Raw genomic sequence first — 27,772 nt, forward strand, 5'->3', positions numbered from 1 at the left:
AGCCGCCGCAGCCCGCGGACATTCAGCCAGCATTACCCGCTTTCCTCCCTCGTAACTTCATCTTAGAACTGCCACATTTCTTTGGAGAATGCGTCACGCACAAATGTGATGATCTCCGCCGACCCGAGCTCCCTTTCCTATCGATTCTACAACGCATCGCCGATGAGGAGATTGCGAGCGAAATTTCCGCGGCGGAAACAGCATCGGACTGGCGACAATTCGCTGGAAATTCATCAACAGCAGGAGACAAGCCGCGGCCACGGCCCGCCTGGTCCTCCATCGCGCCACGACACAGACCTCCGGCCACCCTCTGAGAGCACTCCAGTTCCCTCCTTCCCGGACGGAGTTGAAGTTCTGCACGACTGCCGCGACGCCACCATCGACATCTGCTTTGTCCACGGTCTGACTGGCAATCGGGACAGCACCTGGACCGCGAATGGGCAGTCCAAACCCTGGCCCCAGACGCTCCTGCCGCCCAAGCTCAGCAGGGCTCGCATACTCACGTACGGCTACGACGCGTACATCGTGCGGAAATCAGTAGCATCGACAAATGGGCTGATCGATCATGCCGCGAACCTCTTGAACGACCTGTCGACCGACAGAGCCTGTTCCGATGCGTCCTCTCGACCGCTAGTCTTTGTTGCCCACAGCCTCGGCGGCCTCGTCTGCAAGGAAGCCATTCTTCTCTCCCGAAGCAACCCCGAACCACATCTCCGGGGCCTATTCGACTGCACCAAGGGCATCGTATTCCTGGGCACGCCTCACAGGGGATCCTGGATGGCCGACTGGGCCAGGATTCCGGCTTCGGCCCTTGGGATCGTCAAGTCCACCAACACGTCGTTGTTGAAGATCTTGGAGACAGACGACAAGTACCTCCAGTCCGTTCAAGATCGGTTCTGGTCTATGGTACGGGAACAGCAGAAGGCCGGCCGGGATCTCGAGGTTACGTGCTTCTTTGAAGAACTGCCTTTGTCTGGAGTCGGAAAAGTCGTCTCCAAGGACTCGGCTACCCTTGAGAGTTACAACGCGATCAGCATCCACGCCAACCATAGCAACATGGTCAAGTTCAGCTCCGTGGACGATAATGGTTTCAAAAGGCTACTTGGCGAGCTGATTAGATGGGAATCGCAAACCAGGAACTCAGCTGCCAGGCAACCAAGACGGCCGATAGAAGAAGCCCCGATAAAAAAGTCGGCCAACTCGTCCTTCAACAACTTTGGCCCCGGCGACCAACTCAACGCTCCTGGCGGTACCGTGAACAAGAGCACGGGCAGTGGCAACCAATTTCCTGGGGCTACTTTCTCTGGGACTGTGCAATTTGGCTAAGGGGTTCGCGAGCGGGGTTCTCGAGAGCATGTGTCTGAAGATATCTGGGCAGAGGTCGATCAAGGTGGCTGCGAATCCAATCCGAGGCATATGCGTAATAGGACACATTGCCTTGTGATTCATCTTCATTTGATTCATTTCTTTAAAACTAACGCTATCGAGAAACTGACTGTCTTCAAGTCATGGTACCAAACGCACAATAACGCCTGCTCGCACTACCTAGACATCAAGCCCAGCTAACAACGGATGGCATGCTGACCAGGCTTCAACCTTATGGTGGTATGTGGGGCTTCCACCGTAGTCCTACTCAAGTCGGAATGTTGTCAAAAGGTCACGGATCCAGAGAAAGTAGCCCCAGGGAAGTGGTTGCCACTGCCTGTGCTCTTGTTCACGGTACCTCCAGGAGCGTTGAGCATGTCGCCAGAGCCATAGTGGGTAAAAGTATCGCCCAACCCCTCGTTTAGCACGGACGCCTCCATCTTTGTCAGCTTCTCGATGGCACCGCGCAACGCGTTGACTTGGTCTTCCATTCCAGCTCTGATCGCACCGTTCTCGGCCAAGGCACATACGTCATTCATCATCCCCACCACCAAGACCTCCACCGTCTGTCCATTGCCCTCTTGTCTCACGGCGGCTTCGTAAACCTTGAACCTCCAAGTCTCCGGTGCCTTAGCGACGGCCTTAAATATGCTCGCGGAGCTGTTTGCTTTGGTGTTGCACGCCCACACGGGGCTCATGGCGCTTTGAGGCTCTTTGGCTGAGTTGCGTTGGGCAGCTTGGAGAGCCTGGTTGACAAGCAGCAGCCCTCGACCCGCTTCATGGAAAGCCTCCGGGAGGCCATTGTCATCTTTGACATCGTTGTGATGATGGATGACTTCCTCGAGAGTGGTGATCGTGCTCGAGATCAAGGTTGTGACGATGGCTGCCATCCTTAGATGCAAGACGAGATCGGGGCTGTGGATATGCTTCGATGCTGGCAACGGCTGGGACACTTATTAGCTGTCGATACTTCTTTCCAAGAGTCACGTTTTGACGCCCACAGAGAATATTGCGAGAAGGCGAGCTCACGGAATATATCAGAACCGATAGGATTAGCGAAGGGGAAAGGCAGAGCGCTTACTCTATAGAGCGTTGAATAATAAAGACGCCTGGCTTCCTCCATCTGTAGGAGGGTACGAGCGCCCTGCAGTATCGCGCATGGGCAATCTAAGTTAGATTCTCATTTGCTAGGTGGGTGTTCACGGCTAAAAAATGTTGCTTGATCAACTTCCCTCTGAGCCTGCGCCACCACCAAAAAGTTCTCGACAGTCACTTGCGTTTGATCATTTGCTATATGTGTGATGTGGCTTGCAGGTTGGTAGCGTCGAATTGGTTCAGGACATGCCGATGCTCGACAATGGTAACTGATTGGCGTGAAAATGAGAAGGGAAGCCAACGGCTGAAAAATCCAACTTGGGAGGAGGAGCGTGCTGCACTTGACCGCCTCGTCCTTGTCTGACGCTCCAATCTGACGCCAGAGGTTCTTTTCCGCTTCCAAGAGTCACTCTGTTGTTCGTCTCGCGAGCGAAACCTCTACATGCCGTACGCGTTTTGATCTTCTCAAGACGACCTGTCTCTTTTGTATCCGTCTGTGCCGTCACGTTTTCGCGAAGCCCTATTGGCGACAGCTGGCCACCCCCAGCCTCCTCCCCGCGGTGACCGCCAACGAGTAAACCGACGGGCTGACCTCGTTGTCGTCACCGTTTCCAGGTGACTTCGCGTCCGCTCGCACATCTTCCTCCTTCTCGGCCGCGACGAAGAGATTTGAGTAGCCCGGCTCTGACCCTGCGTTTCCTTTTTCAGCCAGACCTACAGGCCTTAATAAGACCTCGGACAGATCATACTCCTGGTGCAACTCCGCTCATATTTCCGTCGTCCTCAGCCTTCTCCAACTGGTCTATCGTGCCTTAGACAATGGAGAGAGCCACAGACGAGACATTTCCGCCACAGAAGCGGCCTCGGACTGGTGGGCTACAAGGGGAAACGGAGCGCACTGGGCCGTCTTCCCAGGGCTCGTCCTTCAATAGATACGGCACTGGGGATCAATTCAATGCTCCCGAGGGCAAACTGAACATCAGCAAAGGCCCCGGCAATCAATTCCCTGGAGCCAACTTTCATGGGCCTATATATTTTGGTGAGAACAACCGTTGTCGTCGACAGTATAGAGATTCTCAACTCACCCTATCTTCCAGGCGCAAAGGAACACTTCGATCCGTTACGAGATTGCTTAAGATCACTGGCTTTTCCAGGTTAGTGCGCATCACAATTGCTTCGCTTACAAAAAGGGTCTTGAGCTGACTTATTACCTCGGTGATGCCGTGGCGATAGGCGTGGACGGCAGACCTAAGCGCAGACTCAACGAGCATTCTCTCTGTGCCACTGATGGTAGACTCAAGAGGCGCCGTTATGAAGATCCTGGCAACCAAAGTTTGCAAACCTTCCCTGATGGAGTTCAAGCCAGTAAGGAGAATTAGCTTATAACTTTTGCGAAAATATACCTGAGCTAAATTGCTGTGAAGCACCAAGATCACTGGATGAAAACAAGAAAAGAGTGCTGCTGGACTCATTGCGATTCGACCAAATCGATGCTCGCCACGATACCATCAAGAAAGCACATGACAAGACATGTAAATGGCTGCTGGAAAAATCCGAGTATCTCGACTGGCTTGATCCCGGCAAGCTCGTTGAACATCACGGCTTCTTGTGGATCAAAGGGAAGCCAGGGGCCGGGAAGTCGACATTAATGAAGTTCGTTCTCGGCGACGCTCGGAGGAAGAAGGGCAAGATGAAGCACAACATCATCATCTCTTTCTTTTTCAATGGGCGAGGAGATGACCTGGAGAAGTCTACGATTGGGATGTATCGATCACTGTTGTTGCAGCTTCTCGAACGACTTCCAGAACTTCAGGCCGTCTTCGATTCTCTTGGATTCGCATCATGGAATAGTGCCCCCCAGCAATGGAACGTCGAGTCACTAAAAGAACTCTTTGAACAAGCTGTGCTGGGTCTTGAAAAGTCTACACTGGTGTGTTTCATTGATGCTTTAGATGAGTGCGACGAGCCTCAGATCCGGGACATGATATCGTTTTTCGAACACGTGGGCAAATTGACCACGTCAGCCGGCATTGCATTCCAAGTCTGCTTTTCAAGCAGGCACTACCCCCATATCACAATTTCGAAAGGGCTCAACCTGGTTCTCGAAGGACAAGAGGGACATAGCCAGGATATAGTCAGCTACCTAGACAGCGAGCTGAAGATTGGACACAGTAAGCTCGCCGAGCAGATCCGCGTCGATCTCAAAGAAAAGGCATCTGGGGTCTTCATGTGGGTTGTTCTGGTGGTAGGGATTCTGCAACGGGAGTATGACCATGGCCGCAAGCATACGCTTCGACAAAGACTCCAAGACATCCCCGGGGACCTGCATGAGCTATTCCGCGATATTTTGACACGCGATCACCACAAAAGAGGTGAACTACTTCTGTGTATTCAATGGGTGCTCTTCGCAAGGCAGCCGTTGAAGCCGGAGCAGTTGTACTTTGCTGTCCTCTCCGGCGTTGAACCCGAGGCCCTGTCCGTGTGGAATCCGGATGAAATCACAGCACTCGATATCGAAAGATTTATCCTCAGTTCCTCCAAAGGCCTCACCGAAGTCACAAGGTCCAAAAACTCGACGGTTCAATTCATTCACGAGTCAGTCAGGGACTTTCTTCTCAAAGAAAATGGACTCAAGGAAATTTGGTCCGACTTCGGAAGGAACTTCCAAGGACAAAGCCACGAGCGACTAAAGCAGTGTTGTCTCCGCTACATGAGTATCGGCATCGCTGTTCTGAACATTGGCAATTCACTTCCGAAAGCATCGTCCCAGCAAGCTGCAGAAGCCCGCCAATCGGCAAACAAAGAGTTTCCGTTCCTAGAGTACGCTGTACGGAATGTCCTGTACCATGCAGATGCAGCAGAAGGCGGCGGCGTCAGCCAGAGGAGTTTTCTTAAGACCTTTCAGCTTGCCGACTGGATCAAGCACGACAACCTATTTGAGAAACACGACGTACGCCGACACACTCCTAAAGCAAGTTTTTTATATCTATTGGCGGAGCACAATATGGGGAATCTCATTAGCCGTCACCCAGACAAGCTATCCTGCTTTGAAGTGGAAGATGAGCGTTATGGCCCGCCAATTTTTGCCGCGCTGGCTACTAACAGTCGTGAAGCGGTCTGCACACTTTTAAAAGCCCAGGTAGAAACCGAGCCCCTAGCGTCTCCACTTCAAGGCCGGTGGGAACGATATTACCAGGATGGAAATAAACGAGTTGATATTGGACGCGACTTCAAGTTTTCACGACGACGAAGTTTCCTCTCATATCTAGCAGAGGGTGGTGACGAGATTATCCTTGCTTTTGTCCTCGCATCGGGCAAGCCTAGTGCCGCCATCGAGGCGGTCGACAAGGATGGCCGGACGCCGCTGTTGTTGGCCGCCGAGAAGGGGCACGAGGCCGTCGTGCGGCTGCTCCTCGACCGGGGCGCCCACACCGAGGCGGCGTACAATGACAGCCGGACGCCGCTGTCGCAGGCCGCCGAGAACGGGCGCGAGGCCGTCGTGCGGCTGCTCCTCGACAGGGGCGCCCACATCGAGGCGGTGGACAATTACGGCCGGACGCCGCTGTGGTGGGCCGCCGCGGAAGGGCATGAGGCCATCGTGCGGCTGCTCCTCGACAGGGGCGCCCACATCGAGGCGCCGGACAATTACGGCCGGACGCCGCTGTCGAGGGCCGCCGAGAAGGGGCGCGAGATCGTCGTGCGGCTGCTCCTCGACCGGGACGCCCGCATCGAGGCGACGGACAATGGCGGCTGGACGCCGCTGTGGTGGGCCGCCGCGGAAGGGCATGAGGCCATCGTGCGGCTGCTCCTCGACAGGGGCGCCCACATCGAGGCGCCGGACAATTACGGCCGGACGCCGCTGTCGAGGGCCGCCGAGAAGGGGCGCGAGATCGTCGTGCGGCTGCTCCTCGACCGGGACGCCCGCATCGAGGCGACGGACAATGGCGGCTGGACGCCGCTGTGGTGGGCCGCCGAGAGAGGGCATGAGGCCGTCGTGCGGCTGCTCCTCGACCGCAGCGCCCACATCGAGGCGGCGGACAGGGGAGGCCAGACGCTGCTGTCGAGGGCCGCCGAGAAGGGGCATGAGGCCATTGTGCGGCTGCTCCTCGAGCGGGGTGCCCACACCGAGGCGGCGGATAAGATGTGGGGCCGGACGCCGCTGTTATGGGCCACCGAGAACGGGCACGAGGCCGTCGTGCGACTGCTCCTCGACCGAGGCGCCCACATCGAGGCGCCGGACATGTGGGGCCGGACGCCGCTATCGTATGCCGCCAAGAAGGGGCGCGAGATCGTCGTGCGGCTGCTCCTCGACCGGGGCGCCCACACCGAGGCGGCGGATAGGACTCAGGGCCGGACGCCGCTGTTATGGGCCACCGAGAACGGGCATGAGGCCATTGTGCGGCTGCTCCTCGAGCGGGGTGCCCACACCGAGGCGACGGACAATGACGGCCGGACGCCACTATTGTCGGCCGCCGCGGGTGGGCACGAGGCCGTCGTACGGCTGCTGCAAGTCCATATTTCTCAACCTTCGTCGACTACGTTGCGCTGACCTCCTCCACCCTACCCTACCACCTACTTCTGAGCCTCGTTTATACCTATCTCTAGCTAGTAGAGCCTACTGGAAAATGCTGTACTAATGATCATTTTGAACGTTGGAAACATTCATTAGTAACTCAAGTCGATTAGTTTCCCTGTGTTGGTCCGATTTTGCCATTGACATATGCAATTACCCAGCGTCACGAGCAGTGCCTCAGGATATTCGATCAGTGTTTGCGCCGAAATTTGCCGGCAACATCCGGGTCTCCGCTAAGCATTGACATCTTGAACTTCCTGGTTGATCAAAAATGGCTTCGTTTTCTCAAAATGGTCTGCTATGACCCCCTCTTCGTCCCTTAACACCTCAGTACCAGCACTTCCACAGGTGAGCCCGATCACCTCTCATCCTGCCCACACCGTAATCCGGCGTAAAGTGCAATTGTTCTGGCAGAATGGTTTATACTAACCTTGACCCAGGCTCACTCCGTTGGATTCTTCCAGTGCGCCATATAGCCACACAGAAATGGGTGTGCGAGAGGCGGTATAGTCTTGGGTAGATGTGCTGTGTCGAGCTACCTGACCAAGGTTCTCTAGGCGGGCCACGCGCGTCCGAGGTTGCACAGTTGGGGCTTCACAATGTCTGTGCTGTCGGAGTAGAAAGTTAGCAGCAGAACCACCCGAATATGGCAGGCTGCCTTATTGAAATCCTTGTGTAGACTCCATACACCGAACCGTGTGAGGCGGGCAACCGAAGGTACCTAAGGCGACGGACGGATGTGGCCGAGGCCGGCCGGCCCCAAGTGCGGCGGCCGGCTACTTCCCAGCCAACTGTCTCTACTATTGGCCTACCAAAACCGGTACTGCCTTCGTCCGCTGTCCTCGATGTGCGAGTGAGGAGAATTAGCCAAGAGTTCAATGAGTGTTGAATATGAGCCTTAGAATGACGGACGATTCACCATGCGATTTGCTTCGTTCTTCCTCTGAATGGGCCTCGCCACCTCGCGGCGTGCCTGTGTCGTCTCTTGCTCTCGGCCCACCGGCTCCCCGTAGCACACTCTCTGGCTCAGACACATTCTGCTCTGCGGCACCCCCATGTTCATCGACCGGCTGGAGCCGTCCTGAGATTATCCCATCGCACTGCGGCCATCGTCCGAGTTCATGACGTGTCAGGGAACCTCGGTCGCGGAAGCGAATCCGATACGAGTCGCAAGATCAGACTCAACCGGAGAGACCCGCGCCAGACGCATCCCCCAAGACCTCTCACGCTCCCATCATTCCCGCTTTCATCTTCGATGGTAGAGTGTCCGCAAGCCCTCGCAGTGCCGTACTCATTCAAACCTTCAATGATGGTTGGGCTCACTTCGGCATCGGAATGGCGAGAAATAGAACGTAACAGAACCAGATCGAACTGTTCTTGGTCGTGGAAAAGGTTGAAGGTACGGGGAGAGTAAAGACTGTTGGTCGTTAAATCTGCAAGCCCCATCGTGATTCGATCGACTCAATTGGGCGACGTGCACCGGAAGTGAATCCATCCGGTAGGCCAAGGATCATCGCATGCGTGCTCGAGTGTCTGCCAGAGGATCGTAAACGGCAGTTCAGCCGTTATCGGGGTCTCGTATCTGCCATGGTCATTGAGGATTTGATAAAAGACAGGGCCAGAGATACCATGAATCAGCGAGCATTCGAGTGTTGTCTTGAGTCAAGAGGAGAGAGAAGTCGTGGTCAATGGGTTCGTCCTGGGCAAGAGTGTCATTCGTAGGTGGGGGAAGGGCGAGGTGGTTAACGCGGATGCAAGCGGCGCGTCCAAGTCACGCGTTCCAACCACGCGTTCAAATTGCGCGATGCAACAGAGAAGCCAATCAAGTGCAACCTTGAACGCTATTGGATATAAGCCTCAGGCCAAGACCTGCGTGGATGCCTGGCTCACTCTGAAGGGTGGGTCGGGTGAGCCAGCTCCGGCAGAGCTCACCCGGCTCCGCTGGGTCGCGCGATTGGCTGGGGCACAAGAGCAAACAACACATCTTCATCCTAATCCCTTCTGGCGGACAGTCATCCAAATATATATCCAATATTCTATAAATACGCGTCCATCATTCCATAATAGCATTTAATGGCCCTGCGAAATATTCCAGAAGATCCTCTTAGGGGACACTTCTAGCATCACTTTGCTTCGTATGCGTCACCCACGAGGTCGTGGCGTAATATAGGAAAGGAAACTCAGATCTCAAGCGGTAAGGCTCGTGACTTACTGACCGACCGATCTCCTCCATCGCCAAGTAGCGTATGCAGGTCCTAGAAAGCCGATAGTATGCGATTCCGACTACGGCGTCGGGGTTAGCGGACTTATCCAGAGCCGATAGGCCCTTCTCGACGAAAAAGTCCTTAACGGACTAGTGGATGAACTGGACAACCTTCGTATCCGATATGACCTCGGCAAGACCGCGGCTAAGCGTCTGAACTCGCCTCTTCATTCTGTCACTGTCCGATATATAATCTTTCGTGCTCTTACATTCCTATAATGACTTATGTAGGCAATCGGCATCGACGATCATGGCCCATCGCAATTCGTCTAGTGACAAGGGCCACACGGCAAAGCAGATCCATTGAATCAGTTCGAGAGAAGCTGGTCTCTCGTCCACATTTCAGATGAGGTCATGGTAGAGGTCATCTAGATCCAGAGGGATAGAATAGATCTCGTCTTCAATCTTCTTCAATCCTGCTCCTCCATTATCAAGGTCTAGGATTTGGTCCACCACGAGATATGCCCATATGAAAACGCCCTGGGCACGTTTTATAATTAAATCCGGAATCGTAGATGCTGTTAGCTCACGGGATACAGAAAGCTACGCTCGCACGTAGGTCGAAATATCCTGGCTGTTCTCATCCTCGAGGCATATTTCGAACTAACAAGCTTGGTCCAGAATCGGGTAGTGACGGCAAGTGAAGCAGATGTGAAACTGTGAACCGGTAGACGGGAGCCCCTAGAGCAGGGACTTGAACTCCCAGACCAGCCTAACCGCATTCTTCTGGCCACATTCGTCTAACGAATCGACAAATAACCAGACTAAACGAGTTCCCAAGACTTTTAGAAGCAATAATTCAAAGAGTCATAGCAATTCACGCGGATGCCACTGCCACTTTTCGCCCGGCCTACCAACAGTTTCGCACCGTTATTGAAAAGTGGATACAAGGTCTGTCAAGGCCTCAGGGACCTAGAACAGTAGATAGTAAAGGAGCAACCGAAAGAGTCCCAACGGCGTCTTTTGGAGTTCAGAGCCGCGACCGTGGAAGAGGAATAAGAGGATCAAGCCTCTCTCTCCGGTATTCGGTATTAGTGTGACGTTATTCAGAACATATCGCAGCAACATCGATTTCCCAGAGCCGGGCTTCCCTTTGATCCAGAGCAGACCTCGATCATGAGAGGCCCATCTCATATACGTTTCATGCCGAAGCAGCCACTCGCATATTCCCTTAGCGGCGGCATCGCAAATTCTTTCCAGCTCAGCACGATCCTGCGAGTCCATACAACTGAAGGTTTGAAATCGGTCAACGTCTCGCTCGTTGAGCTTGAGATTCGGATCCGCGGTCATACCTAGTAGCATCCTGAGCCCTGATTATGACGGTGCCTTCACGCCACTTCCATGCCGCCTGACAGTGGGGATGCGCAATGAGAAAATCGAAGTGTATCCCACCCTGACTAGGGTCTTTCTTTGAATTACCGCAACTGGCGAGACAGAACCTCGCCTCGTGTCGGCTCGCGCAGTCGCAGGACCAGCACTTCCACAGTGCGGTGAAAAGACGCTATGAGAGAATCCGAAGTCGAGACGACGGCCCTTTAGGGCGTGTGGAGACAGGCTGTCTCCTCTCAGTTGCCCACGCCGCATCTATCACGATCTTGACCCGCTTGTTCCACGTCCTGAGGTTCGTGAGACATGTGCTGCGATCTTTCTCTTTCCTCCTGAACTTGAACCGTTCCAAGAAGCTACTTGTTGTGCTTCCCGCAAGGCGATCCTTCCGGAACTTCTCCAATTTCTGGTACATTTTGGCGTGATCCTAACAGCTGTCAGCCAAACCTTCATTCTTATGCCAATGATCCCGTACCTTCTCAGCCCTAGATATGCGGACAGTTTCATCCTCAACAAGTCGAGAAAGGAGGTCTAGAACCTTCTCCATGACTTTCTGGAATGCTAGATAGTCGTCTTGGGAGGCAAAAAAGTTGCTTATCGCTTGATGGATGAGATTTCCCAAGACAATCCGGGGCCGGCAGGCCAGTGTATGGAAATCATCGCCTGCCACGTGTGGTGAGACGGAAGGAATCAAGAGTAGGATGAGCGCACGGACGAAAGTGTGGAATTTGGTCAAATCTGGCTGGTAATTGGTATAGTAGTACTCCGTAGTAGTAGTAGTAATAGGTGGGAAAAAGACGTGCCCAGGGGTTTCGGGGCTGTCCACACGTTTTGGCCCCCAACTAAGAGGTGCGAAGCTCACCTCGACAGTTGGATTAGTGGGGCTTATCCAACGGGTACACACCCACTTATCCTCCCGTTCTTCAAAGTTGTAGAAGATGGTGACAACTAGCATATGTAAATCTTGCGTCATGTATGTAAGCCCAGTTTTGGATTATTGATAGCCAACATTCAAAAACGCCACGAAAGCTTAATAGCTGCAACTTCGCCACAAAGGCAACTCAAATACCTGATTTCAGAATTCTTTGCCAAGAAGCACCGATATCACCTATTCCTCCACTCCCGATACGGATCAGCCTCCGGCTCAATTGCAGACTCCGCTTATGAAGAAACTCATCCATAAATTCAAGGGTACCAGGAATGGGGCGAAGGGCCAGAAAAGGGGAGTTTGTCCAACCCAGGGCATCAGCGACCTCGGCGAGGATAGCTCCAAGCACGTCGTGTATCCGTGTGATCCTGCCTTATCATCAGCGCCGACGGCTGCGTCTGCGCCAGTCTATGATGCGAACCGTCGGAATGCCTCTTCGCCAGTTGATCCTCAGGATGATGTCGGGACGTTCTCCGGGTTCGACTCTTGGCTTTCAAGTTTCATGCCAGACCCTCACGGCGGAGGCATTGCGGAAATGCCCGTTCAGCCAGTGCATACCGAGTTATTGAATATGAAAGGTTCGTTCTACCAGCTCTGTGAGGTATTCCGCGTTTACAACAAGTCACAACTAACTATCGTGCACGTCTAGGCTTTCCTCCAGGGGACTACATCAATCTGACTCTCAATGGGGTCAAAAAGCCCAGCCACGCCCAGAAATTCATTGTGACCATCCATGGGCCCTGGTATATGACCCTCAAGCAAGTTATCCAGCTGCTAGAAGAGCACAAGTTCGAAGCGCCCGTCTCCGCCAAGCATGCAAGTCTTGCGGTGCCCAACTGGAACCCTAACAAAGCCATGCCTCAGGAGTTCCAGATCCTCGCCGTTGACGGGCGGTCTTGCTATGATATGAATGCCGGATCAGGGCTACTTATCAACAGGGACGAACCTATCGGCCGATTCACTGATACCCTCCGTCGCCTGAGAATTCGCTGCCAAGAAGGAAAGGTAGTGGCGACGTCGTTTCCTGCACAGCTCGAGATTACGTTCAATCGAACTTTGAGGCTGCCGGAGGACGGTAAGATACATAATCAGCCTTCCGGTGTAGGCCACATTCCAGTCACGAATATCGCATGTATTGCGGAGAAGCTGCGGAATTCGGGCAATGCCAGCCTGAGGGACATGGCCCGCAAAGGTGGAGTGTTCTTCCCGATGTATCAACGCGAAGCGATGTTTATGTCGTTCAAAGCCACAAAAGATAGCTTCGCTGTGCGGCCTTTTGTTGGCGGCGTTAACGCTGTTTCTGGCCTTCCGTGGAATGCACCCCAATTTCAACGGTTGTCAAAGCAGGACTATGTGTCGGTGCCGCCGCAGGAGTTCGTTGATGGCATTGCTGTTGGGCAAGATGAGGTCAAACAGTTCATTGCGATGCCATTGGGTTCAGGCTACTCCGTCGAAAAACAAGTCACGGGCAAGGAAGACGTAGGTGGTATGCAGCTCGAAATCATTCCAGGAAACCAATGGCGTGTCGGGCCGCAGGGCGTGGAGGATGCCTCACCATACGACACGCCGCGAAGCTTGAACACAGACATCGCCGTTCTTAGCTGGACAAACCTGGAGTTGATGAAGGGTTCCACCCTCGACTTATCTCAGAGTGCGGGTAATTGGATCGAGGAACATCGTCCGATTTACATGCGCCATCTGTACGGTTCACAGGTCATTGCTTCCCCCCAGACAGGTTATATTTACCCGCAGCCCAACGTGGCTCCGGGCTTTATTCCATGGCGACCGGGAGCCGATGTGTATATGGCGGCGATATATCGACTCAACATAACGCTTACATATGTGGAGCGTGGCATACATTGCACTATGTCTGTCGAGTGGCCGCCTTGGTGGACGGTTGAAGCCTGCTTTCAAGAGCGAGCACAGGCAGGAGTCAAGGTCATGGGCAAATTTTTCGACGAGGGGAACTTTGGGCTGCTTTACCAGGGCAAGCTCCTTGGTTCTGGCTCTCTGCAGGAGCAGGGCATGGAGGACAACTCGATCATTCAGGTGGTGAACCAGGCTGTGTCTCCACGGCCCATGAACCCTACTCAAATGAGGGCACACCCTTGGCACAATCGCCACCGCAACAGCAAACCTCTTTGCGACACGGGTTGTCCCCTTGTAGGGGGCCTGCCCGGACGGAAAACACACTTACTTTCACCTTCCACTATGTATGACGGGGCGGGTGGTCCCCTAGCTTGGATGCCGTCGGGTTCTGCTGCATTGAATTTAAGATTTGCGTATGGTGGCCCCGCTCCAAAAGAGTAAGTCTACATCTTCCTCTTGTCCCTTCAAGCCAATCCGCACTAAGGTGCCTTTGTCTACTCACACTCATCGTTTTCATAGTCAAAGAGGTTGGGAAATGGGCATCGCCGCTGGCTCACGCATCCGCCAGGTCATCCACAAAGACCCCTTCAGTTGCGTCACATGGTGCAAGGCCCGGGCGACGATACTCAGCGTACAGATTCTCAACTCGGTGGCCTTCGAATCTCTCACGGGCATGCTCGCGCCGCCGTCACCCATTACACCACAGATGTATATGCAACAAGGGTTGCCATTCTTCGCGTCCGATGGCGAGGGAGCCGTCACTGACGGGGGACATAATCTAGTCGGCGCGAAGAGTGTGGGTGAGCTCGATGCGATTGGAGGAAATGTTCAGCTAGGATCGAACTTGAGTGGTTCGACCAAGGTGGGATGTACTTGTTGTGGAAGAATGTTATGTGACTCGATGTGGGTATCATGTGTCTGAGACCAGTGTCTATACTGACAGACTATGAAGTCTTCGCCCCTGCAATCACATCTTCTGCTCTTCATGCATCACCAACTACATGACCTACGGCAATGCCGTGGTCTGCCGCGTCTGCAACACTCGCACAACCAAACTCCTTGGCTTCTCGGCGCCCATGGCCCTTCCCGGCGAAGACCGCGTTGACCTCGGCAATGCAAAGGTTATAACCATCCAGCCCTTCGAGGGTGATCTAGGGTTTTATAGCATTTATGAGTTGGATGCAGTGACGAAGACTCAGACAACGGTGTATGAGCTCCCGGGCTAGGCGGTTTGTAGAAGATACAGAGTCCGCTAAATCGATTCTTCCGTCTCGGGGACGCGAAGTGCCACCGCCCATTCCTGTAGCACATGCCACCGGTAGGCCCGGTATGGCCGGTATTGATATCTTGGGCGCTCACTGAAGCACTAGAACGTGAGAGTCCTCACAGCATTGGATACCTCCGTCAAAGCACTCCGCACACAAGCAGAAACCCCCATTGTCACACACGCTGCAAGAGTACCCGCAACCTTCCCGGATGCTCAGCGTACAGGCGTCGCACCAAGCGGCTTTGGGATCAAACAGAATAGAGATGGCATCATTGGGAGTAGGGCGTCAGGGATACGACTGCCAGCCCTTTCAGCATGCTGCACTAAGAGCTGGAGCACCCGAGGATTGCTAGTGCGCCGTGCCTACCATATTAGACCCCGGCCTCCACCATCTTGCTTCTCGATGGTTGCGCCTCCAGCGATGAGACCGTTCGCTACCGCAACAAATAACGACGTCGAACCGTACTAGTCCTTGGTGCCCGGGTTGATCCGCCCGTCTGAAAGCAGAACTTGTACCGCTTGATGTTGTCGATACCTTGAAGCCAAGAAGAGCGCTGCGTGACCAAGGCGGGGCCGCCAGGAGCGGGCACGACGCCGTCGTCAAGCTTCTACAACCTAAATCATAGGTAGCATGCTTCTATTAATAATTTAAACTATGAATAACATATAAACCGCCTCCCTGCCTACTACCTGCTGTCTGCCCTTCCTTACATACCCAAGATGTGGCAAAAGGAATGCCCAAGAAACTGGAAGAATGTTGCTTAGCTAGCAACTATTGGATGGTGGCACGCGTTTTACTGGATACTACGAGAGGTTGATATTCCACATTGGTTCCTCTACATGACAATCTCGACTGTGGGTTATCGGCTTTCGGAGAGTTCACATCGGAGCCCTCGTTCAACGCATTCCCCGAACGAAGTCCCGACCTAGAAGAGCATGATGATATTAAGTTCTCCTACGATACTTGAGTTTCGTACAGTAGTGCACTTGCAGACTCGAGCTGCCTCGTTCGGGGAAACGTTGAGCAAAACGCCGACGAATCTCCGCCCACCTGAGCTGCTCCTCTTCCTTCAACTGTATGAGGAAGTTATCTTCGTCGTCTGAATACTTTCCCCGTTTAGCTGGAGCTCGCTTGGTTGTTCTTTTTGTCGCGACCGAGCGGGCTGAATCGGGGATCACACTGGTGGCATGCTGATGATTTGTGCAAAGGGGCCACTCAAACTGGAATTGAAACGTAGTCTTGCCATTTTCGGTAATGCGTTTCATTGAAACGTTCTCGAGCGGCCATTCCTGAAACCGAGCAAGAACCGCACTGGCCTCTGAGGGAATAGATCTTGCACGCGGTGGTGTTGGACTTAACAAGCCGAGTGCCGATGTGTCGCGCTCCCTCAATGAGCGTGCGGAAGCTCTTGTGGATCGCCTCCTTCGGCGAGAATCCCGAGCACTGGTAGCCGCGTTGTGTGTCGAACAGGAAGGATACTTAGAGACCTTGCGACGTTTGTGATCTTGATGTTCTTCATCGTCGACATCATCGTCTTCCGAGCCAGATCCTTGAACCTCTGGAGGCGAAGGACAATAGTCCTCGTCACGCGCATATTCTGGAACATCGGGGCCATCCTCACTGCCGGAGCTTTCAGTATCTGCGTCACTGTCCTCTGGCGCTGTTGTATGCGCATGTGGGGATCTGCGACGAGAACGGCGCGGGGACGGCAACTGGGGAGATGGCCGGGCCTTGTCTGGCGATCCGGGTCCACCATCCACGGCCTCGGACTCGGGATCGCTGGACCCGCCGCTTGCGTCGCCCAAGTCTTGCCCCCGATGCGGTTCGGGTGACATCCTTGCTGTCAGGGATGAATTGCGGGCTCCAGGGGTGGCATCGTCAGACGAATTGCCGGCAGGTATTTCGCTTTCCCGGAGCGATGCCTGGACCACCTCGACGGGGCTGGCAGTCCACGGAGAGTATGTGCAAGTTGAGGGGGAATCCGGATGACCCTGGGCGCTATGACAAGCGTCATGGTCAAAGACAGCATCGACCATCATGTTGCTTTGTTGACTGGCTGGTACGGGTCGAAGCTGTTGCCCGCCTGCCGCAACTGGGTATGGCTGGCTTTCAGGGCTAGTAGGAGGCGTTGCAAAATTGACATCTTTACAAGCAGACGTATCTCCGGTGAGTATGTGATTCATCTCACAAGAAGATTGCTGGCTCGGTTCGGCATCAGCGAGGTGAGACGCTTGTGTCTCATTCGGCCAAGCTGGGGCGGCTTCCGCTTGAGCTGGGGATACTGTTGGCGCAGTGACCACGCCAATGGCAGCTTCTGATTCAGTTGCACCATGTTCGGTGCCGGTGAGATCTAGACGTCCGTTGTCAGAAACTTCCACCTAACGGAGCATCACGGCGTCGAAGACCTACCCAGATAGTCCGGGGTGCTGGCACGTGTTGCGTAAGATTGCAAGCTGTTGAGTTCTCGATCCTCGTCATTTTCATTTTCAGTGTCAGACTCGACATCAGAGGGAATGCAAATCGCTGTGTCGCTGGATTTTCCAAGAGCCGAGAGCGCCTTCTTCTTCAGCAAAGATATCGCGTCTGGCTGAGAGGCAGGAGGAGTGAGGCTTTGCCGCAGCTTCAGCTGTTCAGAGTTAAAAGTCGCCGAGGCCATACTTGCGTTGTAGAGTGCGGAGAGGAAAAGAGAAAAGGGGTTTGGTGTTCGCAGTGCAGCCAGGTGAAGATGGGCGGGCATTGTCCGGCTTATATGCTCGCTGCTGAACCATGCGGCAACATGAGTCTTAGCCGCTTGCGGGCGCCCAGCTCGATGTCTCCCTGCTGCCTCCCTGTGTTCTACCAGGATGGTGATGGGTCGGATGGAGGCAGACACGTAACACTGCTTCCCTTCGTCCCAATCACTTCACTGCCGGGCCACACCGAGGCAGCTATGCTGAACACATGATGCCCCCCTCGATTCAGCTTGCCGCACGTCGTCAGGGATTCGCGCCACTCGTTGGCAAGGCAGAGTCCTCGGGGAGATACCAGATGAGGCAGGTCTTCATGCATGTTGGGCTGTTCACGCACGGCACGTCATTTCCAGTCGGTCACAGCATCGGGTAGAAAGTTCCCGGCAGCACTAGCTCTTCCGTCTGACCGTGATGGAGCCCAACGCCGCGCCTGCGCATGTTGGTCGCCCACAGCCACGAACTTGTTGAGCCATTCAGAGGACGGGAGAGCACCAGATGCCGTCACAAACGCCTCATGAACCCGCAGCAGTGAGACAAACGGGGTTGACATGCGTGCAACACCAACAACTCGCCGAAATGCGCCCGTCCCCGTCCGCATCCCCGTCCCCTCGTCCACCAATCATCCCTCTCAGTTCGCTGGCCTGCTCTCGATTTCGAAGCCGCTGAGCCATCGCGAGCGGCGCCGGGCCGAGGGATCGTTCCCCCAAGCGGCAGGAAGTCTCGGCAACCCTGAGCAGAGAAATGGTGACTCGGATCCCGCCAAGCGAGTTGTGACCTCACTCTTCGTCCAGATCTGGGGACCAATCGGGGAGCAAGACTGTGTCGGAAGCCTCCGTAGGCACCCGTGCCAGTTTCAGGAGGCGGGCCTGAGATGGCACCATCCACCATCATGCTTTCAGGGCTAGGAGGGGATTGATAAGCCACTGCGGCATTTCTGCCATTGGCTGGGTGCTGTTGGAGGCCTCACGAAAACAAGCATCGCCGTGAGATGCTCTGCTGCCTGGGAAGCATCGTAGCGCTGTGAGGCAGTCCTGTGGGGAGAAAGGCCTCTGGGCTCTAAGTCGCTGTTAGACTCCATGAGAAGAGGGCAGAAAGGAAAGCCATACGAACCGCAGAGTAGGAAAAAGAAACAGAGGATATGATGGCCATGAGTGGCAATGTTCTTATGCCGTCTAAGACCTGGCTCTGGGGACGAGAGCAGGTGTCGCCTTGATCGATCGATTCCCGTAGAGCTTCATAATGCAGGACGATGACGCGGCAGGAGGGGGAAGGGGGCTGGGGTTGAGTGCAACGAAGGCCACCGAAGAGTTAAAACGGTGGATGCAAAGGGGCGGAGGATGGAAGGAAGCAGAAGTCAAAGATACATGTTCACAGGGGCCGAGGAGGTCGCCGTCTTATATAGAGGAGAGTCACGTGACGCGCGGTCAGTTTGGTGCGCGGCGAGCGTACCTTGCCCGAATGGGCGGTGCCGCTAAACCGGAGGCAGCAGCAGCGAGTCCGCGATTACTTTTTTAATATTAATTAATAAGGTAATATTTACTTATATAAATAATAAATAGCTAGATTACTTAGTTTTTTATATTAATTACTTAAATAATTATAATTTATTTTTAGTTTCTAAGTTATATTAATTTTAGCTTTAAATACCTTTTTAAGCCTATAATAACTATCTTATTTATAATTATACCTATAAGAAAGTTAATCTTATTAAAGTTATAAATATTATTTAATTATATATTATATTTTATAATTATATTTATTATAATTTTAATTTATTATAAATAATACTTAAATCTTTATATTTAGCTTTTTATTATTATATTTATAAATATATCTTAAGCTCTAAGTATTACTTAATAAAATTTAAAGCCTAATATATATTAATTAATAATATATTATAATTAATAAGTAATTAATTAGTTATTTCTTTTATATTATATAGCTAGGGGGGAAATCCTTATAAATCTAAGTTAAGAATAAACTAAATAAAGATCTATTCCTCTAGATTAAATAGCTAATATAATTTCTAGATAATATTGCATTAAGATTAGATATTTTATTATTAGTAATATAGCTAATACTTAGAAATCTTATAGGTTATTATAGCGTGTTAAATACTTAGCTTTAGGTTATTTTAAAGGGCCTAAAGGGTAAGAAGAGTTTTTGCTTTAAGATTAGGGGTAGGTATATTAGGTAGTTAAGAATTAATTAATTACATATAAAGTTAGGTATAAGAGGGAAAAGTATAATGCTTCCTTAACTGCGATGCTTACTATATATACATGTTAATATAAATAATAAGATTATATATTATAATCCCTAAGGTAATATTTCTATTATTAAAAAAATATATTAAAATAATATTAATATTTGTAATTTATACTTAATTAAGGTATTTCTTAGATTTAAAAATATTATTTTAATTAAATAAATATAATAATATAGTTATAGTAAAATTAGTATTTAGTTAATAGAATTATAAAACCTTATAATTAATAATTATATTTTACAAAGCTTTAAGGCTATAGGCTTTTATTAATTATAATATAAATCTGTTAAATAATTTAATTAATTACTTATAAAAGTAATAAAAAATTAAAATATCTTATATAATTAAAACCTGTTATTAAGAACTTTTCTTAAGATATTTTAAATTTATAACATCTTTATATTTTTTCATTAATTAAAAATATTAATATTATATATATATTATTATTATTATTATTATTATTATTATTATTATTATTATTATTATTATTATTATTATTATTATTATTATTATTATTATTATTATTATTAATATATATATATAAAGAAGTTTATATTAAAAATATTATTAAGATATAAGAAATAATGTCTTATATTTTAAAATCTATTTTAAGAACAAATATAATTAGACTTAAGAAGAAAAAATTAAAGGTTATAAATATAAAAAAAATAACTATGTATTTTATAAGAATTAGGTAATAAGTCTTAAATTTAAAAGTTTTTAAAATACTTCGTATATTTTTTATATTCTTATTATAATTTTAAAAAAAATACTTAAAGATTATTAAGATCTTATAACTAATACTAAGTAAATTACTTATATTAAATTAGGCTTATATATTATTAAAGAACTTTAATTATTATTTAGTTAAAAATCTTAATATATAAGTATAATTTAAATAAAGAGATTAAATTAATTAAAATCTTATTAAATTAAGATTAATATAAAATTTAAAATATATATAATTTATTTTAAGAATAAAACTTCAATAAAGTAAATTAATAATCATATAAAAAACTTATAATTTAATTATTATATAATAATACTTTATATATATAATAATTAAGATTAAAAAATATATTAAACTATTATAAGAATTATCTTAGAGTATATTTTAGCTAAATAATAAATAAGTTAAAGTTATTAAAGTGATAATAAATATTAGCTTTAAAAGATATACACTATAAAAACCTTATAAAATCTTATAGCCTTAATATTATAAGAATATAAGCTTTTACAATCTCTGTTTTATAATCTTAATTATTATATTTAATTAAACAATTATTTAAGTATACCTTAATAATATATCAAAATCATAAATGCTATATCTAGCATACTATATATAAATTCTAATTATTTTTATACTTAATATATTATTTATTTATTTAGCTAAGGTATTATATATGTATTTAATTAAATATAGTTTTATAGTTTTTCAATCCTAATTAAATAATATATAAATAATTATTTTAGCTATTAATTTTATTAAATAAAAAGTCTTACCTTATAACTTAAATCATAACATATATAATCAGCAAGTATCATAGTTATATAAGTATTTTAAAAATCCGTTAACTTATATCTTCTATATTTAATTAATTATTTCTTAATTACCTAATATATTACTAGCTTTTATTAAGGCTAAGATATTTCTTGCCCTTTAGGCTATATGAAATAACCCTAAGTTAAGTATCTAATAAGCTATAACTATCTATAAGGTGTATTATTATACATTATATTATTAATAGCATAGTATTTAATCTTAATATAATATTATTTAGAAATTATATTAGCTATCTAATCTAAAGAAATAAAGCCTTATTTATTTTACTCTTAACCTAGATTTATAAGGATTTCCCCTATAGCTATATACTATAAAAGAAATAACTAATTAATTATGTATTAACTAAGATATGCTATTAATTACTATATATTAGGCTTATAAGTTTATTAAGTAATACTTAGACCTTAAGATATATTTTTTCTATAAATATAATTATTAAAAAGCTAAATATAAAAATTTAATTATTATTTATAATTAATTTTAGCTTATAGTAAATATAATTATAAAGTATAATATCTAATTAGATAATATCTATAACTTTAATAAGATTAGCTTTCTTATAGGTATAATTATAAATCAAATAATTATTATAAGTTTAAAAAAGTATTTAAAGCTAAAATTAGTATAGCTTAGAAACTAAGAATAAATTATAATTATTTAAATAATTAATATAAAAAGCTAAGTAATCTAGTTATTTATTATTAATATAGGTTAATATTATTTTATTAATTAATATTAAAAAAATAATCTCTTAGGTAATTAAGTTATTATAATAACTTAAAATAGCTAGATTAATAATAAGATTAATCTTAAATAGCTAAAGTATTTTAATTAATATATAGCTAAGTAATTAAATAATTATTATTATCTCTTAATCCTTAATAATTATAAAAGTTATTATTTAATTAAATTTAAGAAATCTTATAAAAAAAATTATTTAGTTTTATATATTATTTTATTTCTTTTATTTATTTTAGTCCCTTAATATTAAGTATTTTAATCTATTATAAAAGACTTATAATTAAGAAATAAAGTATTTAATTAAATATTTTTTAACTTATATTTTAAAAATTAAATTCTTTTTAGCCTTTTATATTATATATAAGGCTATTATAATAAAAAGAAATATTAAAAGGGCTTTTAAAAAAGCTAAGCTTATTTCTCTTAACTTAGAAACTATAGTCTTAAAGCTTAATATTTAGCTATAGATATTAATACTAATTAAGGAGGAACTAAATTATTAACCCCTTAGGCTTTAAGGACCTTAAAGATTATACTTAAGGCTAGATCTTAATCTAAATACCTTAAAAAGTTGATTAAAAGGCATTAAAGTAGCTCGCTAGAGTTAATCTTAGAGGCTTTATAGTCTCTTATAAAGGGGATAAAAGCTATTATATATTAAGTTGTCTTATTAATAGCTAAGGTTAGAGACCTTTAAGAAGTAAATAAGATATTAAGTTAGCGCTAAAGGGTAAAAAAGATTAAATTATAAAAAAAAGAGGTAATAATAATAATAAAAAAAAGATAAATAATTAATTAAATAGATATAGATATATAGGTAATAGCTAAATTATTAAGGAGTAGTAATTAAAGAAGCTTAATTAGACTTAGTATTTAGTGCTATGATATCTATAATAAGCCTAGGCATAATATAAGGACTTATTAAGTAATTATTAAAATATCTAAGAAAGAATATAATAAATCGTTTTAATTAATTATATAATTTATAGTATTTTTCTTTTAATTTTTATTTTTAAGATTTAGATTTTTATAATACTTATATAATTATAATACTTATTTGTTATATATATTCATATATTATTAAAATAAATATTAATTTAAGGTATATAAAGTTTTAAAATTAAACTATAAATATTAACTTTATAATAATATAACTATATATTAAATAAAATTAAAACTAATAATATAACTTAAGAAATACTTATATCCTTTAACTTCTATATAAATTTCGCTCTCTAATTACTTTATACCTAGCTATTATTTATCTATTATTTTTTCTTTCTTATTCGCTCTTAAACTTAGTTATTTTATGTTTATAGGGTATTATACCAAGTATAAAGTAGTAATATATCTATTTTATAAATCGCTCTAAGCCTCATATTTACCAGATAAAGGAATTTATAATTATTATAATAATTGCTAGGTAGTATTTAGCCTGTCTAATAGAACCTGCATTTATTCAGACTTAAATAGGTTAAATAGATAGCTATTAGCGAAAATTGCTTTAGTAGTAAGCTTATTAAGTATTTGCTTAAAAGTCTTATCTGCTATAGGAAAGTGCTAAGTGAGTTAAGATTGCTTAGACTATTGGTGCCCTCTGTAATTGGGGCAATGACGACGCAAGTCCTTATTCTGGTAGTGCCCTTATCTGTCTCGTGGCCGAAGTGCTTGCACTTGACGACCGGTGTGATGCTGTTTCCTCCATCGATGTCCCCCTGGTTCTGGGAACAAGGCAATCACTGGTGCGGCCTTGTTCCTGAGACCGGTACAACACTGTTTTCTCAATTGATGCAGGCCTGTTCCGAAACAAAAACACCACCACCAGCTCGGAACACATTTTTGAAAACGGGTATATTTTTGCAATTCCAAAACGCGCCAATTCGCGGTAATGGCGCCTAAGTGGCCACAGGTAAACAACGGCCCCGAACACATCAACCAGCACGCCACATACCTTAGACACGCATGCAAACAATTGCAAGCGGTATACAGAGGGCGGCAGAACCAGGTACCCTGGAACATAGTCCAGCCATACTTTGCATCAACAATCGCGCTCATTGGCAAGATCCTGCGATAGCCTGCGGTGGGCGAGATCCTCCAACACGTCTAGGACGTGGCCCAGCTCCTCGTGCCGACCTACGGAGTTATTGTCCATGACATATCCACCAACTCCATCAACATCAAAGACCAGAAAGCCATTAATCAGATGCTAGGAAGGATGCTCCGCGGCTTAAAGAGGCTATTAACTAGGGGTCGGACTCGAGAAGACGCCATGTAAGCTCATAGTCATATCTAGATCCCCCCTCGTTAGGTGATATTAGGACCTTGAATCTACTGTGAAGTATAAGGTTGCGAGGTATTTATGGGTGAGGATAAGCAGGAAAGGGAAGGCAATATGATATGAAGGTTAAGATGCACTAGATGGGTAGCACTTTGGAGTAAGAAGAGGAATGGTCTTGCCGAGTATGAGCCATCTTATAAACCTCCTTAACTAAATGGAAAAACTTATTCTAAGTTAGATTACTGCCTAGCTATATATCTTTATAAAAACTAGGTGGTAATAAATGCCTACTTACCGCCGAATCTCGGAGCAAAGAGGGGAGGAATGCATGTGTAGCGCCGTTTGGATATGGATATAGATGCTCTAGAACCAATAAGCTCATATGAGTAATCTTACGGCAATACTAGCCCTCTGACTCCACTATGTTATCAGCCTTGACGCGTTAACAAGGATGTGTCTGGTATTGGCAAAGGCGCCTTTAGCTTTGGCTCATGGTCCTCGTGTCATTTTCAACCGGCTATCCTGAGGCCTGCCTCGCTCCCTGACCCACACTGCTGCCTACCGATTAACCATGCGGTCGACCCTCTCCGAGACAATTACCGATCGCTGCCAAGGCCAGTTCCTCTCTACCAGGGACGATGCATGGACAGCCGTACGGCTTGCAGACTCCTACACAAACCCTACAAACCGCTCCCTGCCCCTGGGCACAAGCTTCATGGGCACAAACCTCGGCTCATCATGCAACTTAAACGTAAGCCTCATGCTGGCCGTCTTCAACGTCTTCTCCGCCCTTCTCGCCGCCTTCGCATACAGCACCTTCTTCTCCTTGGATCCCATCCTCCTGACCTCGTCATCGCTCGCCCAAGAACTGACATCCAGCTCAACTGAGTATCGCTGAAAGATCGTCGCGAGGACAACCGTCACCTCAGTCTGAGCGATACGGCGACCGAGACACGAGCGCGCACCTTCTGAGAATGGAATGAAAGACCCGCGAACGGGACGAAAGAGATTCGTAGGAATCGTAGCGTTAGACGTACCCGCATAGGCGCCAAAATCATTGTCGTCCTCGTCTCCCGAGTCATCGGGATTTCTCGTGTCTGCTTTCGCGTCGCATCTGAACCACCGCTCGGGTATGAAGTCGTCGAGGTCATGGCCCTTGTTCGTGCGCTCACTGGGCTTCGTCGGCCAGTGTTTGGGGTTGTGTTGGACGCCGACAACGTTCAGGCTGATGTAGGTGCCTTTGGGGAGGATGTATTTCTGACTGCCTGAGGTGATCACTTGGTCTTGGGTCATGGTCACACACTTCGGAATCCGGATTACTGGCGGCATGACGCGGAGGAGCTCGTAAAATATCGCGCCGACCATGCCGCCGAAGAGCTTGTTGATGGCTTCTTTGTAGTTCCATTCGTCGGGATCTCGGGTGCCGAATTTCTCATTGACGTCTTTGTGTAGGCTGACTTGGGAGCCGGGGTTCATGGCTAGGTGGAGGATGGAGAAGTGGATTGAGTCAGCGGTAGTTTCGTGGCCGGCGAGGATGAAGATAAAGGTGTTTCCCATAACTTCGGCGTTGCTTAGGAGGGATCGAGGGAGCTGTGCTTTCTCGGTAGACGATGGACTGGGGTCTAGGACCTGGCCTTGGACGGAGGCCATGGCTAGTGCCCTCATGATATCCATTCCGTCGCCATGTTCCCCGCGCCGTATTTCTTCCAGCTTATCAACGAAGAGCTCTGACATATACTTTTTCCAGTTAGTATAGCTTTCATGTGCTAGATTGGCGGGTTTCCATGGCAACCGCTCTTATAACTTGTCAGTATAAAATAGCTAGAATGGGGAACAAAACGAACTTAATATCCATCCAGGAATAAGGAGAACCCAAGAAACGTTCTCTAAGAGAGTGCTTAGAGCCCCCTCAAAAGACATGCTATACCCCTCGGAAGGCTCCAAGCTCTTGTACACTCTCTGTTTGACGTCATTGTTTTCAGTAGTCTCATCTCCAGGCCAAAGTAATCGTAATCCCAAACCGACACGACTGATGACATGTAGTGCAAGACGCATCGCATCAAGCTGCATATCACCGAGTTCAACAACGCCCTCTCCATCAGCTTTTCCCATCCATTTTCGCAGCATGCTTTTCGCCTGATACACCGCCTCCTTGAATACAATTGCATTATTTTTCTCGTTGAAACTTGGGGACAGGACCTTGCGATGAATGCGCCATTCTGGACCCTCGGTGGTGACCAAGTTTCGGCCAAAGATGTTGAGGATCGCATATTGGACAAGCGGTTTAGGAAATTGCTCACGTCTGCTGCATATATGGTGGATCACGCTTGGGTCGGACGTGTGGAGGATGATCATGCCGGGAGATACAACCAAGAAATTGTCGCCGAGCTTCATACCATCGTAGCCAAGTTCCCAAGCCCAATCGGGAGGCATGTAACTGTTCCAATTAGCATCTTTCGAAGCCCCGGATGATTTTGAACCAACTTAAGCCAGTCTTCTGTCCAGGATTTTGGCAGCCTTCGAAGTAGGGGAACCCATAATCGGTAGCTTACAAACCATGCTCGATTGTAAGGGGCCCAAGCTGCTAACGGTCAATAGCGAACTAAGTAAGCTAGAGGGCCCAACTCACGAGCGACGCTATACGGAAGACCGGATTGTTTAGCAGCTGCGATGTTTGCACGGAGATCGACGATATTCTTGTATATGAAGTAGGCTGGAAAGATAACTAGCAGGAAAACGAGAGCGGAGATCATGAGGTCAAGAAGAGACGGGTTCCTAGATGTGTAGGCGGGGTAGATTGTCACCTTCCAAATGCCATCGACGAAAAGGATTCAACGACACCCAGCCCCATGTCAGTCTTCAAATGAGGATAATTATACAAATATTTGACAATGTGAACCCGGAGAACGAGGAAGACCAGGACAAATAATGTTGACGTAGTCATCGCCACACTACCCAATGAGCTTTCTACCAGTGACCATGTTTCCACCAGCGAGAAAGCTTCTTTTAAACTTAATTGCATCACATGCATCGCAGTTGCATGGCATGTGAAGACATGTGAGAGTAACACCAAAGTCGGCCTCGAACAAAACCAGATCCTCCCAAGGTGGCGACCAACTCACCTCAACTCACGCCTCGGGTGGGACGAAAGATCAATGGACCAATTCGCATCTGCTCTTGCCTTCTTCCTCCTCTTGGACGCCTGTCCGACCTTACGCCCGGCCTTTCTGCTCATATTCCATATTCCATACAGGCTTGTATGGAATATGGAGTATGGAATGCACCTCGTATGGAAGCGTATTCCTGTGAAGGGTTTCTAGCGAGTTCCACGACTCTTAGAACAGCTGTCTCATATTTTAACCGAGGAGCCGGAAAGTTTCAGAACCTAGTGATAAAGAATCATTCACTTCCCTGGAAGAAGCAATATACCTTAAGTTGTGTTGAACCTCCCCGCCGTACCAGGCCCTATATGCCCACCATCTTCTAGGAGGTACATAGGTGGAA

The 27,772-nt window shown here is 47.2% G+C and overlaps 7 protein-coding genes across 7 annotated transcripts; 3 read left to right on the plus strand and 4 right to left on the minus strand.

The window, feature by feature from the left end:
• Window positions 1–108: 108 nt before the first annotated feature.
• On the plus strand, window positions 109–1,326 carry NCS54_01371800 (NACHT-sigma domain-containing protein; the record flags this gene model as incomplete). Its single annotated transcript, XM_053158892.1, has 1 exon — window positions 109–1,326. One exon carries the CDS (start codon window positions 109–111, stop codon window positions 1,324–1,326), a length of 1,218 nt encoding a protein of 405 aa, XP_053014867.1.
• A 323-nt stretch (window positions 1,327–1,649) lies between these two features.
• Window positions 1,650–2,521, minus strand: NCS54_01371900 (Hypothetical protein; the record flags this gene model as incomplete). The annotated part of the gene is made up of 2 exons (XM_053158893.1): window positions 2,447–2,521; window positions 1,650–2,309 (listed from the first exon to the last, which is right to left on the minus strand). The coding sequence occupies exons 1-2, from the start codon at window positions 2,486–2,488 to the stop codon at window positions 1,650–1,652; spliced, it is 702 nt and encodes a 233-aa protein (XP_053014868.1). The 5' UTR covers window positions 2,489–2,521.
• Window positions 2,522–3,279: 758 nt separating this feature from the next.
• NCS54_01372000 (Hypothetical protein) lies at window positions 3,280–7,009 on the plus strand (the record flags this gene model as incomplete). Its single annotated transcript, XM_053158894.1, has 4 exons — window positions 3,280–3,499; window positions 3,558–3,614; window positions 3,694–3,825; window positions 3,885–7,009. The coding sequence occupies 4 exons, from the start codon at window positions 3,280–3,282 to the stop codon at window positions 7,007–7,009; spliced, it is 3,534 nt and encodes a 1,177-aa protein (XP_053014869.1).
• Window positions 7,010–10,208: 3,199 nt separating this feature from the next.
• On the minus strand, window positions 10,209–11,340 carry NCS54_01372100 (Hypothetical protein; the record flags this gene model as incomplete). Its single annotated transcript, XM_053158895.1, has 4 exons — window positions 11,098–11,340; window positions 10,888–11,049; window positions 10,589–10,644; window positions 10,209–10,524 (listed from the first exon to the last, which is right to left on the minus strand). Exons 1-4 carry the CDS (start codon window positions 11,167–11,169, stop codon window positions 10,209–10,211), a joined length of 606 nt encoding a protein of 201 aa, XP_053014870.1. The 5' UTR covers window positions 11,170–11,340.
• A 397-nt stretch (window positions 11,341–11,737) lies between these two features.
• On the plus strand, window positions 11,738–14,645 carry NCS54_01372200 (Hypothetical protein; the record flags this gene model as incomplete). Its single annotated transcript, XM_053158896.1, has 4 exons — window positions 11,738–12,128; window positions 12,200–13,856; window positions 13,939–14,322; window positions 14,372–14,645. The coding sequence occupies exons 1-4, from the start codon at window positions 11,786–11,788 to the stop codon at window positions 14,643–14,645; spliced, it is 2,658 nt and encodes an 885-aa protein (XP_053014871.1). The 5' UTR covers window positions 11,738–11,785.
• Window positions 14,646–15,631: 986 nt separating this feature from the next.
• Window positions 15,632–17,424, minus strand: NCS54_01372300 (Hypothetical protein; the record flags this gene model as incomplete). The annotated part of the gene is made up of 2 exons (XM_053158897.1): window positions 15,632–17,037; window positions 17,097–17,424. 2 exons carry the CDS (start codon window positions 17,422–17,424, stop codon window positions 15,632–15,634), a joined length of 1,734 nt encoding a protein of 577 aa, XP_053014872.1.
• Window positions 17,425–24,937: 7,513 nt separating this feature from the next.
• Window positions 24,938–27,021, minus strand: NCS54_01372400 (Cytochrome P450 monooxygenase-like protein; the record flags this gene model as incomplete). The annotated part of the gene is made up of 4 exons (XM_053158898.1): window positions 24,938–26,064; window positions 26,113–26,705; window positions 26,753–26,849; window positions 26,898–27,021. The coding sequence occupies 4 exons, from the start codon at window positions 27,019–27,021 to the stop codon at window positions 24,938–24,940; spliced, it is 1,941 nt and encodes a 646-aa protein (XP_053014873.1).
• Window positions 27,022–27,772: the final 751 nt, after the last annotated feature.

Source organism: Fusarium falciforme, chromosome 11 (assembly GCF_026873545.1).
Source record: "Fusarium falciforme chromosome 11, complete sequence".
Lineage (NCBI taxonomy): Eukaryota > Fungi > Ascomycota > Sordariomycetes > Hypocreales > Nectriaceae > Fusarium > Fusarium falciforme.